General features: G+C 36.3%; 1 protein-coding gene across 5 annotated transcripts; it reads right to left on the bottom strand.

Moving 5' to 3' along the window:
* Positions 1 to 353: 353 nt before the first annotated feature.
* LOC149027646 (uncharacterized) lies at positions 354 to 12,005 on the bottom strand. 5 transcript variants are annotated; one of them, XM_089164492.1, is made up of 15 exons: positions 10,917 to 11,006; positions 7,164 to 7,499; positions 6,752 to 6,863; positions 4,338 to 4,450; positions 4,137 to 4,259; positions 3,874 to 4,046; positions 3,640 to 3,715; positions 3,440 to 3,526; positions 2,513 to 2,593; positions 2,386 to 2,418; positions 1,670 to 1,723; positions 1,517 to 1,558; positions 1,039 to 1,117; positions 851 to 921; positions 354 to 746 (listed from the first exon to the last, which is right to left on the bottom strand). In XM_089164492.1, exons 2-15 carry the CDS (start codon positions 7,356 to 7,358, stop codon positions 642 to 644), a joined length of 1,344 nt encoding a protein of 447 aa, XP_089020618.1. In that variant the 5' UTR covers positions 7,359 to 7,499; positions 10,917 to 11,006; the 3' UTR covers positions 354 to 641. The 5 variants fall into 5 exon arrangements, with proteins under 5 accessions (XP_089020618.1, XP_089020619.1, XP_089020621.1 ...); XM_089164493.1 differs by lacking the exons at positions 6,752 to 6,863; positions 7,164 to 7,499 and adding an exon at positions 11,359 to 12,005 and having other exon boundaries at positions 10,917 to 11,028; XM_089164495.1 differs by lacking the exon at positions 7,164 to 7,499 and having other exon boundaries at positions 10,917 to 11,000.
* Positions 12,006 to 12,789: the final 784 nt, after the last annotated feature.

Below are 12,789 nucleotides of genomic sequence, written 5' to 3'. Positions count from 1 at the left end.
TTTAAAAAGTTCAAAATACCCTTTTAGTTCATTTGTTTTCTCAACTTTTTATTTAGTATATATATACACTAATGTGCATAGCAAATAATGATGCACAGCAGAGAATGTTTACTCGTTATTGGTTATTTGAGCCTGGAATCCCAGTCAAAGAGATGTTTGCTACTCAAAATATCAATTATTAATATCCCATCATGGTCATGTTAATTGAATAATTAAAAAAAAAAAAAAACATTAATCATGTTATTAGTAGGCCCGCCATCAAACCATTTACCAAAGGTTGATCTAGTCTGAACTTTAATTAGTCAATTTTAATCAGGCCCACCAGTGAGAAGCAGCATTTAACAGTCCTGATAGAAAGAAATTTAGTAGGAAGGAGAATAAGAGAGAATATTAATATTACATTATAATAATTATGAGAGGGGAAGGGCAAAGAATTATTCTATACAAATACCAAGAACTTGGAACACATTCCATTATGGGCACATCAAAGATTTACGTGTATACTCGAGACTGATATGGAAATCTTGAACTCAATGAAGAAATAAACAGGTGTTTTCCAATGGTTTGATGCTTCCTCCTTTAACTGGTGTAAGCGAAGCTGTGAAATTTTTCTCCATGGTGACCTTCCCAGCTATTAGTTATCATGAGAGGAGAGGTGTTTCGACATTCTCACTGTTGTTCACAGGATCGGCAGCTGAGGTTTCCTTGTCCAAGTTCAAATGCCAAGCAAAAAACAAACCAAACACCTGAACAATTAAGAGCACCCGATTAGCTTATCTGTGTGTGCGTGTGAGGGAGACAGAGACAGAGCAGAGGAGGGTTTTGGGGGGGGGGGGGGGGGAGGAGGTACCATAAAGACGGATGCGCACACGAGACTGAAACCTTTGCAATTAAATGGGGCCTTGCTTGATAGGAATAATGCTGACAACAAAAGATCATACATCACTATAACTGGCATTTTCTTGATTTCAAGTCATGACATGTAAAAGGCATTGGAGGTGGAGTTGGGAGGGGCAAGGGAAGAAATGTCAAACTTACAAGTCAATGGGCTCATTGCAAGTGGTGACAGCAAAGTTGCACTTGATCGGACGGCAGCAATAAATCCTTGGGCTTTCGCCTGCTCTAAGTACGAGTTCAACTTTAGTAAAAGATGAAGAAAGGGAAATCACCCAATAAAGATGCAACACACTGTTTCTGCATCGTAATTCCTCTGGGATTTCCAATCATATCAGATGAGCTAATAGTGGCAGAAGTAGAATACTTCTTCAGAAGCTACATTTGACATACTGGAATATGTGGGTGACAGAATATGAACAATTGTTCAGTTTAGATCTAACAAGCAGGACCACAATCAAATATATAAGTTTCACATTCAAGTAATTGTCCTGTTCAATCATTAAAATGGGTGACAATGAAACTTTCAAAACCTTTATAGCCCATGTCTACAGGGCACCCTACTCATCCTGAATCAAGAACTACTACCATAACAATATTGTGTCAACATATACATACACACCTGATTTGTGGAACTTGTTGCTTTTGAAACAATTGCATACATCTGTCAAGTAATAGGAGATCAGAAAGCAAATGAACTTCATATTCCCTAAGATACAGATAAACTTCCAGTTTCTAGATTGACATGACCATGGAAAAGAGGCATTATCCTTACAGCTGGTTCCATAAGAACATAGACAACTTCAAATGAGGCACTCATATATGGAACCTGCATTGCTAACTTGTAAGGCTCAATTAATAATAGTAAGAAAATGAATACAATGTCAAAAAGTACTAGATTGTTAAATGAATGCTTAACAGTGCTTAAAAAGCATAAAAGCATACTCTTAGGCTTAATAATGTAAAAATGGAAATTTTTGATACAGTTAGATAGTTAAAATTGAGGATTAAAAAAATTTGACTTCAAAATCCAAAGAAAAACGAAAACATGGGCTGGTTAGGATGATTAAGGTTGAATGTTGTAGAGTGTATTCCCCTCAACCCAGATCTGAAATCTGATCATTCTCAAAGTGAACAGTAAAAATTATCCACAATGGAAATGGTATTATATTAGGAACAAGGTTTCAGTTGTCAATACTGACTCCATTCCCAAGTAGCCCACCTTTGAGGTTAAAAAAGCCATTTCCAGTTTATTGAAGTTTACCAGAATAAATTGTCTTGTTTTTCCTTGAAATCATATTAGCATAGAACAAAGAATAATGAAAGAATACCTAAACATATCCATCTAGGATGTAATTTTAACTTGTAGTCACTCAAATAACTATCCTGGAACCAAATTCAGTTGATACAGGAACACACAAAAAAATAAAATAATAATAAATAAATAAAAGGACTCGTGCATAATGAAAGTTAATGATGAAGTATACATACCCAGGGTGCCCACGCCAAACCATTGAATAACCCCTGTAAACGGGGGAAAACGCATAAACCTCCAACTTAGTACCTAGTCATCAGAAAATTGAAGAAAACCTACAAAATAAAATTTCTGGAGACTTACATATGCTGTTGACGCGAGCAAGGCAATGCACAAAAGTCCTTTCTCTCCCACCAGAGGATTTATAAATGGAAGCACCACAATCTAGGGGCCAAATTTCAGCACCATTAACAGTGGAGGGGGTGAAAAATGTTAAAATATGCACACCTACTTCTCTTTGTACATCAAGGTAGTAACTAAATTTCCTTTAAAGAAACAACAAATGGTCAAAATAAGTTCTAGAATTGCTTTGATCCAAGAAACCAAATTAAGTGTCAGGGAATGAAATCCTTAGCAGATACGTAATTCAAGTCATACTGATAGTTAATGGTAAAAGAAATTGAACTCTATCATCAGAAATCTATTAATCAGAGGCAAAACAGAACACAGACTTAGCCCAGAGATTCAGAGTTATATAACATCATCACCACAATATCCAAAGGAAACAGCAAATTTCACACAATAAATGTAAAGTCTAAGTCTCAGAGATGAACTTAATAATTAAGGATACTCATATTGGCTATGAAAGGTCAGCTGTAAGTTGGAAGCTTCAAATCTTCATGATCAGCCTGTTATGGGTTTACCTCATCCATAAGACACATACCAACTCATGGATTTAGCATTATGAACGCAGTGTTTATATACGGAATTCCCCGTCCATAATTTTCTGATCACAGTTTTTTCCGATGAAGATAAATTCCAAACTAGTAAAATTAAATACCAAGGGCTAATTAAAGCCACTGCTAACTAAATATTTATCTGTGAATATTCTTTTCCTTTACAGTTGAAGCACAAACACAAGAATGGCCTTCAGTTGTGCTTCACAAAGAAGACCACGACTGAATTCAGTATAGGTCAAGTAGTGCTCAAAGTGAAATAATCTCACAATCTGTACCAAAGCATATGCAGGTCCAAAAGAACCAATATGCCTGAAAAGATCTAGAGTATTACCTGAGAAAAAATGGAACCTATTCCAACCAACATCAGGATTTCAGAGAATTGATTCTTGTTGAAATCAAAAACTGACTTCAGATAGTACTGCACAGGAAATCATTGTGATTGCATATGAACTAAGAAATCCATCACTGAAACTCTCTCTTTTTTTTTTTGTGTAGAAAATTTGGCTGATGGAAAAATAGAAAGGAACATACCAACAAGACACTGTTAATACCAGACAGTCCCAACTTATAGACGAAAGTAATTAGAGCAATGTGCTTCAACGTTCCACTGCACATGTACAATACAGACCTTTAGCCAAGGCTCCCGTGCATTCACAATTTTACAAAATTCTTTACAGGTGTCCAAATATATAAATTCTTCCCCACTCCCCACCCTGGTCCCCCACCTTTAAATGGGAAAGAGCTATAGTTCACAAACAGTAGTACCTATTAGCAACCACAGCCAGACCATTCTTCATAGATTTGTATTGCTTCTTAACGACATTGTTAATTGTTGCCACCCAAGATGATTGTTGCTCCAGCTTTGGAGCTGGCCTAATTGTCTCAACCAGAAATAGCTTCAAATAAACTGGACAAAACGCTAACAGGAGAATAGAAACCTGAAAAACTGTCTGGTCAACAGGTGTACTGGACAAGAAATCATAAACATTTGTTGCTACAACTCTTAAAACATCTGATCAAGAACATGCCTTGAAAATACAATAGTCAGGAAGAATACGTGACAATAGATTTCCAAGGAAATTTGACACAGCGAAAAGACCTGTAATCCATCCAAATGCTGCAGCCCTCATATTGCCATCCACAACATCAGCCTACCAATGAACTGGACAATGTCAGCTCTACTATGTCTCCAACCAACCTTAAATGAATTACAGCAAGGAAAATCTTACCACATACGCGACAGCGATACAAGGGAGGCTTCCTTGACTTACTATGTGCGAAATCATACGGAGCACATAGTAAGCATAAATATATTGTTTAGAGTCGCTCCAAGTAAGTACAGCTGCAATAAGAAGAATGAACTCAAAATTCTGATTAACCAACCAAAAGCCTAACACAGATCTCACGGTAATATTCAGCACATACCTGTTTCATAAGTGTTATTTATTGAACAAATAGATAGGGAAAACTCATAGCTTCATTTCACATTCAAAATAAAACCAAGCAAATAAATGATCTAGCAGAAAAGGCGAATTTCCATGCCACATCATCACAGGCAGTTGAGTTGTTCTGAAAGACCAGGTTACATTGTTATTATAGTTTTAGTTTTCCATATCGGAAGGGTGCGGATTTTCTGTCCACTAATCCAGAACCTACATAATTGAGCTAATTTGATTAGTTTTATGTGTGACACATATCAACAGGTTAGTTGTCCTTATGTTTTTACCTAAAACGTTCTTGACTAGGGATAGGTCTGGACATCCTCTTTGAATAGTCATCATAGTATTTGCATCTAGGGGAGATGACTCTAGGGCACAGATGTGAGCACATAAATGGTCTGTGGGTACAATAAACAGTTTGTGATTTGAACAGAATCACATGGGAACCTTGCAAGAGTTATTACCAAATTTAAGGAATTAGATTTTTTTTTTTAACTCTAGATTTCTGTTGGCCCTTTGACTTGAGAGATTTTTGTAATCGTGATAATGCATAATAGGATTTGGCGCATCAACAATCCATGTCCCTTAAAGTACCTATCATTAATAATTGTATTGGATTTTTGGTGTCATATTGTGAAAGCATGAGATGCTTGACATGAAACCCACTACCTTTATTGAAGAATATCAAGGAATGACTGTAGTGTTTGTTAATCCGATTAGCAGAAATCAACAAGGTGATGCTAATCATGTTACCATCACCCTGGTTGGCTCTGCAGACTATATTTCTGATCCTAGCCAAGGGTATCCCTCCTGCTATGTTTGAAAAACATGTATAGACATTATGCATGTAAAGTATTGGAAATTAGCTTGAAGTACCGAGTACATATGGTAGACTGTTGAAACTATGTATCTATCAAACTTGTATTATAATTAGTTGAACTAGTTAGATTACTTTTATGTGAGACACATTGCTTATGGGCTATGTTTGTCCATCGGTTTTTACCTAAAATTTTCTTCACTGGGAATTTTGAATCCAAGGGCTGATATGTTAGTACATACAACAAAATCACATGAAGGGCTCATGTGTGTCAATGCCAAAGTTGAGCAATGAGATTATCTATTCTAGAAGTTGGTAGAGCCCTTTGACTCAATAGTTCAATGCATCATGGGTCTTGGTGCACCAGTGATTAAATGCCCCACGAACTATGCATTGGTGTACTAGATTCTTAATGTCACAACAATGAAAGAGATGCTCAACATGAAATCCACTGTACTTATGAAGGTTCTGTATAATTTTTATAAAGTTATTTTATCTAATTTTATAATTTGAAAAAGATGTATTTAAATTCTTTTGTGTCCCATCACAATTGCCATTAGAAATTCTTGTTATGGTCACGTACAGTGAACTAAGTTAGACATTAATTAAATCATATACCCAGACTTCACTATTTGATATTTTTTTGGGTAGAGAGGTTGATTGCAATTAATTAGATAAACCAAGATATCTACTTTTACAAGGTGAAATTTTGATTTATTTTATCAAATGACATAGTCATCTCACAGAATTTTAAACCAGATTTAAGAATCAGATAATTAATATTAGACAATTAAATTGTTTTTTTATTTTACCTCTTCCCAGTTTCCATCGTTTAGTAGTAGGTTTGGAATGCAATACTACCTAAGAGATTGTCAAAAGGCATGCTTGAATTATGTACAGATATTTGGGAATCCAATAGGTGGAATGAGGGAGAGAGGAGGGTCTTGTCTGCCTTACTGTGTTCCTGGGGCTCAAAAAAACCTAAGTATAATAGAGAAAGAGTGTATGTCCTTAAGTGCTTCCTATAGATTCAACTATTGACGTCATCACCTGTTTCCAGATGTAGAAAAGTTAGCATCAGAAGGAAGAACTATACCTGATTGAACTTCTAGGGTAACCCATTTCCTAAACGATCTTAAAATACAATTTTTGTCCAATGAATTTGAATGAACAGGGCCATTATCTGGTCCATCCAATTGGTAGATGGAATCTTTCTTTCATTTTGAATTATTACCAAGTTGAAGCCAGCAACCCTGCCTACCGGTGACACTGATCTTCCTAATTAATTCGAAGTGAAGCGGTAGGACAGCAAGAACATGTTGAGTGAACAATAATCAAAGGAGAAGTAGCAGAAATTGGATAGAGCAACCGAAAAATTGACCATTACCAAAAGGAAAGATGCTGGCGGATATTGTAAACAGGAGCAGTGGTTTGCGCCCATACTCGTCAGCAAGTTGGCCCATTAAAGGAATCATCAACACCCCGAATATCCCAACGACCTACCAGTGAAATAATATGCTTAATTAACCCTCCACATTTTAAAGGTTCCAAAACAATTATCGAAGAATTATATAAAACAAACAACTACTCTGGTGGGGCAAGAAATTAAAAAAAGGCATCGTTGTAGCCTTGTAGGCCACACTCCGGGCAGTAAACTATATCCGATTCTCATTTAAAGAGGATACCAAAAGAGCTTGAATCAGCATAGATGATGATCAAAAGCTGCTAGTAATCCAAGTTATCGAAGAAAATTTATAGAAGATCGAGAGATAATTAACGGGAAGAAATGGATAAATTACCGTTTGTTGGAAGCCGTTGAGATAGAAGACCTTAGAACAGGTGGTTGTTTTGGTATCACTACAAAAAGCTTTGGTGGTAACGTCGACGAGTAAGGGAGCCGTCATATGTTCTGCGATGAAATGCACACAATACGGCACCAATAGATGAATCAAAGCTCCCAATTCTCTGTAGCTGCTCCATACCATCTCCTTCATCCGTTACTGCAACTGAGCTTCTGCTTTCACTTCGATACTCGTCTACCCAACAACGCTCGCTTTCCAAGAGCAATGAAAAGGAAGGGGGAAAGCAGAGAAAGTTCCCTCCCTTTCTTCTGTATTTATGTTTCTGTTCGTTTGCTGTGTGGTGATTGAAATGAGGAAGAAAGTGTCTTTATTGGTTTCAAAACTAAAGCGTGAGACTAAGACACGCGAATCAAAGAAGATCAGGCTTTTTCTTAGCTAGTGGGGTTAGAATAAAAGAATAAAAGAATAAAAAAATCTCTCTCCCTCTCAACTCAGTGTTTATTGGTTCCTGATCCGTCATCAAGTGCTGGTAACTCTGAGAGTGACTGTCACCTCAGAGCACAAGTGATACCCAGATGCTTGTCTTCTCTCTACCGCTCTGGGATCACAGTAGAGAGTGGACGACTGTGGATCATCTCCCCTCATGGCAGCACAAACGGTTTTATAACTACAAATTAAGTAGAATTTACAAGTAAAAAATAATAGAATATTTAAAAAAAACAAACTCACTAGTCTAACCTTGTGGGCTCCCCCATGAAATTTATAGTCAGTAACAATAAGGGGAAACAGATTTAGAGTCGACAATGTGGGCGGGAGGAGGCCTCAAGCGACTGAAATTTTCAAGTTTTTATGGAAGCTCATTTACCTAATGGGTAAATTCATAGGAAAATTAGAAGATTAGCTAATATGATGATGATCGCCTAATTTGTACAATTTTTGGGGGTAAAAATGTTCAAATGATTAGTTTTGTAAGTACAAATTCCATTGTAGCTAATTTTGTTAATTAAAGAATATCAAATGTTATAATTATGGCAAAAAATTTTTTTTTTTTTAAATACTCCCTTGTGAAGGTTTTGGGGTGAGACTTCATAAATGAATGCCTCGATGTAAAAAAAAAAGTGTTTAATATAGTGTAGATAAAAGGCTTATGCAATTTTTCTTGCCGATGCCAAAGGAAAAAGGAAACATCTCAAGGGTGCATTGCTGAAGAAGATATTCTTTACAATGAAGGAGCAACGGTATCCAATAATAGAGTGGAGTTCACTAATGCTTTGATCTTGGGTTCAAGAGCAACATGGCACATGACTTCTCGGAGAGATTGGTTTCACACTTATGAACCTATCTCTACAGGGTCTATGTACATGGAAAATGATCATGCCTTGGAGATTGCTGGAATTGGCACCATCAAATTAAATATATACGATGGTACACACTTATTCAAAATGTGCGGCATGTGAATGACTTAAAGAATAATCTATTATCTTTGGGACAACTAGATGAAATTGGGTGCAAAACCCGCATAAAAAATGGAATGATGAGGATCGTCAAAGGAGCGTTAGTTGTAATGAAGGCTGAAATAAATAACGCCGCAAATTTGTACAAACTAATGGAAGAAAAGTGTATGGAGGCAGAAGCATCAGTTGCATCCACTATTACTGCAGAAGATATCACGAAAGTGTGGCAAAATAATTGGGCCATATGTCGAGGCAAGGGTTGAAGGTTCGCCGAACGAAAATTACTCCCGGGCCTCACAAAGGTTTCATTACCCTTTTGTGAGCATTGTGTTTCAAGGAAGTAGCATAGATTGAAGTTCAATGCATCTGATTCCAAGAGTAAAAGTATTATGAAATTAGTTCACTCTAATGTATGGCAAGCACCGGTTACATCACTGAGAGGAGCAAGGTACTTTGTATCATTTAATGATAATTATGCTAGAAGATGTTGAGAGTTTCCTATCAGGAAGAAGTCAGATGTATTTTAAGTTTTCAAAACATTTAAAACACAAGTTGAACGAGAAATATAGAAGAAAATCTAGTGCCTCAGGACGGATGACAGAGAATATAAAAGGGAATGACTTCGTTGAATTTTGTAATAAAAAAGGAATCAAAAGACAACTCACGATGGCTTACACTCATCAACAGAATGGAGTAGCAGAGCGGATGAATAGAACTCTACTCGAAAGAACGATAGTCATGCTAAGAATTGCAAGTATGGCTAAGTCCTTTTAAGCAGAAGTTGTAAACATTGTTTGCTATGTGATTAATTGATCACCATCAAGATCGATTGATCTGAAGACACCGATGGAAATGTGGACTTGCAAGCCAGTTGACTATTCACACCTGCACACATTTAGGAGTCCTATGTATGTGATGTACCATTCCTAAGAAATTTTGAAATTGGATCCAAAATCTAGGAAGTGCAAATTCTTGGGATGATGGAGTTAAAGGGTATCGACTGTGGGATCCCATTGCCTATAAGGTTGTCATCAATAGGGATGTCATTTTTGCAGAAAATAAGCTGCGAAAGGAATATGTGAATAGCATTTCAATAGGAATTTCGAAGAATATAACAATTCAGGAGGAAGAGAAGTCTGAACCAGAAGATTCTTCTGGACCAAAATCAGAAAACGAGGAAACAAGTATCACTCAAGTCTAAAACTGTAGAAGTTTGACGATCAACTCGTGAAAGACACACATTAGCCTGACAGTCTGATTATATTATAAAGGGCAATGTTGCATATTGTCTTCTAATAGAAGACGGAGAACCATCAACATTCAAACAAGCGATTGATAGTTCAGAAGCGTCACTTTGGATGACAGCTATACAGGAAAAAATAGAAACTCTTCATAAGAGATAAAATATGGGAAAAGTTATGAAGGTTCTGTATAATTTTTATAAATTTATTTTATCTAATATTGTTATTTGAAAAAGATGTATTTAAATTCTTTTGTGTCCCATCACGATTGCCGTTAGAAATTCTTGTTATGGTCACGTGCAGTGAACTAAGTTAGACATTAATTAAATCATATGCCCAGACTTCACTATTTGATAGTTTTTTTGGTAGGGAGGTTGATGCAATTAATTAGATAAACCAAGATATCTACTTTTTCAAGGTGAAATTTTGATTTATTTTATCAAATGACATAGTCATCTCACAGAATTTTAAACCAGATTTAAGAACCAGATAAATTTTTATTTTATATCTTCCTAGTTTCCATCTTTTAGTAGTAGGTTTGGAATGCAATACTACCTAAGATATTGTCAAAAGGCATGCTTGGATTATGTACAGATACTTGGGAATCCAATAGGTGGATTCAGGGAGAAAGGAGGGTCTTGTCTGCCTTACTGTGTTCATGGGGCTCGAAAAAACCTAAGTATAGTAGAGACAGAGTGTATGTCCCTAAGTGCCTCCAAGAGATTCAACTATTGAAGTCATCAACTGTTTCCAGATGTAGAGAAGTTAGCATCAGAAGGAAGAACTATACCTGATTCAACTTCTAGGGTAACCTATGCATTTCCTTAACAAACTTAAAATACAATTTATCTGGTCCCTCCAATTGGTAGATGGAATCTTTCTTTCATTTTGAATTATTACCAAGTTGAGGCCAGCAACCCTGCCTATACCAGTGACACTGGTCTCACTAATTAATCCAAAGTGAAGTGGTAGACAGCAAGAACATGTTGAGTGAACAATAATCAAAGGAGAAGTAGCAGAAATTGGATAGAGCAACCGAGAAATTTGACCATTACCAAAAGGAAATATGCTGGCGGATATTGTAATCAGGAGCAGTGGTTTGCGCCCATACTCGTCAGCAAGTTGGCCCATTAAAGGAATCATCAACACCCTGAATATCCCAACCACCTACCAGTGAAATAATATGCTTAATTAACACTCCACATTGGTTCCACAACAACTATCGAAGCATTATATAAAACTAACAACTACTCTGGTGGGGCAGGAAATTAAAGGTTTTTTATTTTTATTTCTATCCGCACATAAAAAAAGGCATCGTTGTAGCCTTGTAGGCCACACTCCGGGAATCTCATTTAAAGAAGAGACACAAAAAAAAAAAAAAAAAAAAAAGCTTGAATCAGCATAGATGAGGATCAAAAGCTGCTAGTAATCGAAGTTATCGAAGAAAATTTATAGAAGATCGAGAGATATTTAAAGGGAAGAGAATGGATAAATTACCGTTTGTTGGAAGCCGTTGAGATAGAAGACCTTAGAACAGGCAGTTGTTTTGGTATCACTACAAAAAGCTTTGGTTGTAACGTCGACGAGTAAGGGAGCCGTCATATTTTCTGCGATGAAATGCACACAATACGGCACCAATAGATGAATCAAAGCTCCCAATTCTCTGTAACTGTTCCATACTATCTCCTTCATCTGTTACTGCAACTGAGCTCTGAGCTTCTGCTTTCACTTCGATGCTCGTCTACCCAACAACGCTCGCTCTCCAAGAGCAATGAAAAGGAAGGGTAAAGCAGAGAAATCTCCCTCCCTTTCTTCTGTATTTATTTATGTTTCTGTTTCTTTGCTGTGTGGTGATTGAAACGATGAAGAAAGTGTCTTTATGGGTTTCAAAACAAAAGCGTGAGAATAAGACCCGCGAACCAAAGAAGATCAGTCGTTTTTTCTTAGACAGTGAGGTTAGAATAAAAGAATTAAAAAATCTCTCTCTCTCTCAACTCACTGTTTATGGGTTCCTGATCTCGTCATCAAATGCTGTTTACTCTGAGAGTGACTGTCATCTCAGAGCACAAGTGATACCCAGATGTTTGTCTTTCTGGAATCACCATTGCAGTAAAGGGTGGACACCGCGGGCTGGAGGCCTCAACTGACTGAGATTTTCAAGTTCTGATGGAAGCTCTTCTACCTCGTGGGTAAATTCATGGGAAAATTAGAAGAATAGGCTAATAATATGACGAAGATCACCTAATTTGTGCAGTTTTTTGGGTGTAAAAATCTTCAAATTAGATTGAGAAATTATTTTTTTATTAGTTTTGTAAACTCAAATGAGTTTAAGCTAGTTTTGTTACGTAAAATATTAAAAATTATTTTAATAATTAAAAAAAAAAAAACTAATCATATAATTTTCTCTATAAATACATCTCTACCTTATAGAAGATATGTCTCTAAATTGTAGATCATGCCAAGGTATACTTTAAGATAATAGTGATAGTTACTTATGTAGAGACATTAATCAAGTAAATTTGAAAAGGTTTTGAATTCGAACCTCCAGCCTCTACATTTCTTCTCCCGTTCTACCGTTCCCTAAGCCTATCGGCAAAGGACTTGAGGTTTTTAGAGTAAATATCACTTACCACCCCTCTTAGTCAAGTAAAATGAATAATTATTTTATATTAGTAGGGTTTTATCTTGAGCCTCAAGCTAGATTTAAATCTTAATCTCATACTTATAAGGCGTTAGTCTTTACCAAGTGAGTCAATCCTTTGGAGTTCTGATATGTTATATATAATAAAATGCAAGTTTATTAACCATAGTTATGATTATCAATTAGATGTTTTTTGAAAAAAGATACACCAACCCTTCTATAAAATAAAATAGTAGGCATGTTGAGAGTAATTTCAAGTCTCAAACCCTAATCAAATGTTGACAAAG

This window comes from Hakea prostrata, chromosome 1, assembly GCF_041222555.1.
Source record: "Hakea prostrata isolate BN-2017 chromosome 1, UWA_Hpros_2, whole genome shotgun sequence".
In the NCBI taxonomy this organism is placed as follows: Eukaryota; Viridiplantae; Streptophyta; class Magnoliopsida; order Proteales; family Proteaceae; genus Hakea; species Hakea prostrata.
The sequence above is the reverse complement of the archived record's forward strand: the minus strand, read 5'-3'. Positions and strand labels throughout refer to the sequence as shown.

Excerpts from the sequence above, each read along its gene's own strand:
- LOC149027646 (XM_089164493.1), bottom strand. The coding sequence starts at position 11,553 with ATGAAGGAGATAGTATGGAACAGTTACAGAGAATTGGGAGCTTTGATT. Across the intron at positions 2,594-3,439 it reads TAGGTTCCATTTTTTCTCAG|ATTGTGGTGCTTCCATTTAT; the intron begins GTAATACTCTAG and ends TTTGGCCCCTAG. Across the intron at positions 1,118-1,516 it reads CAACAAGTTCCACAAATCAG|GCGAAAGCCCAAGGATTTAT; the intron begins GTGTGTATGTAT and ends TACTTAGAGCAG.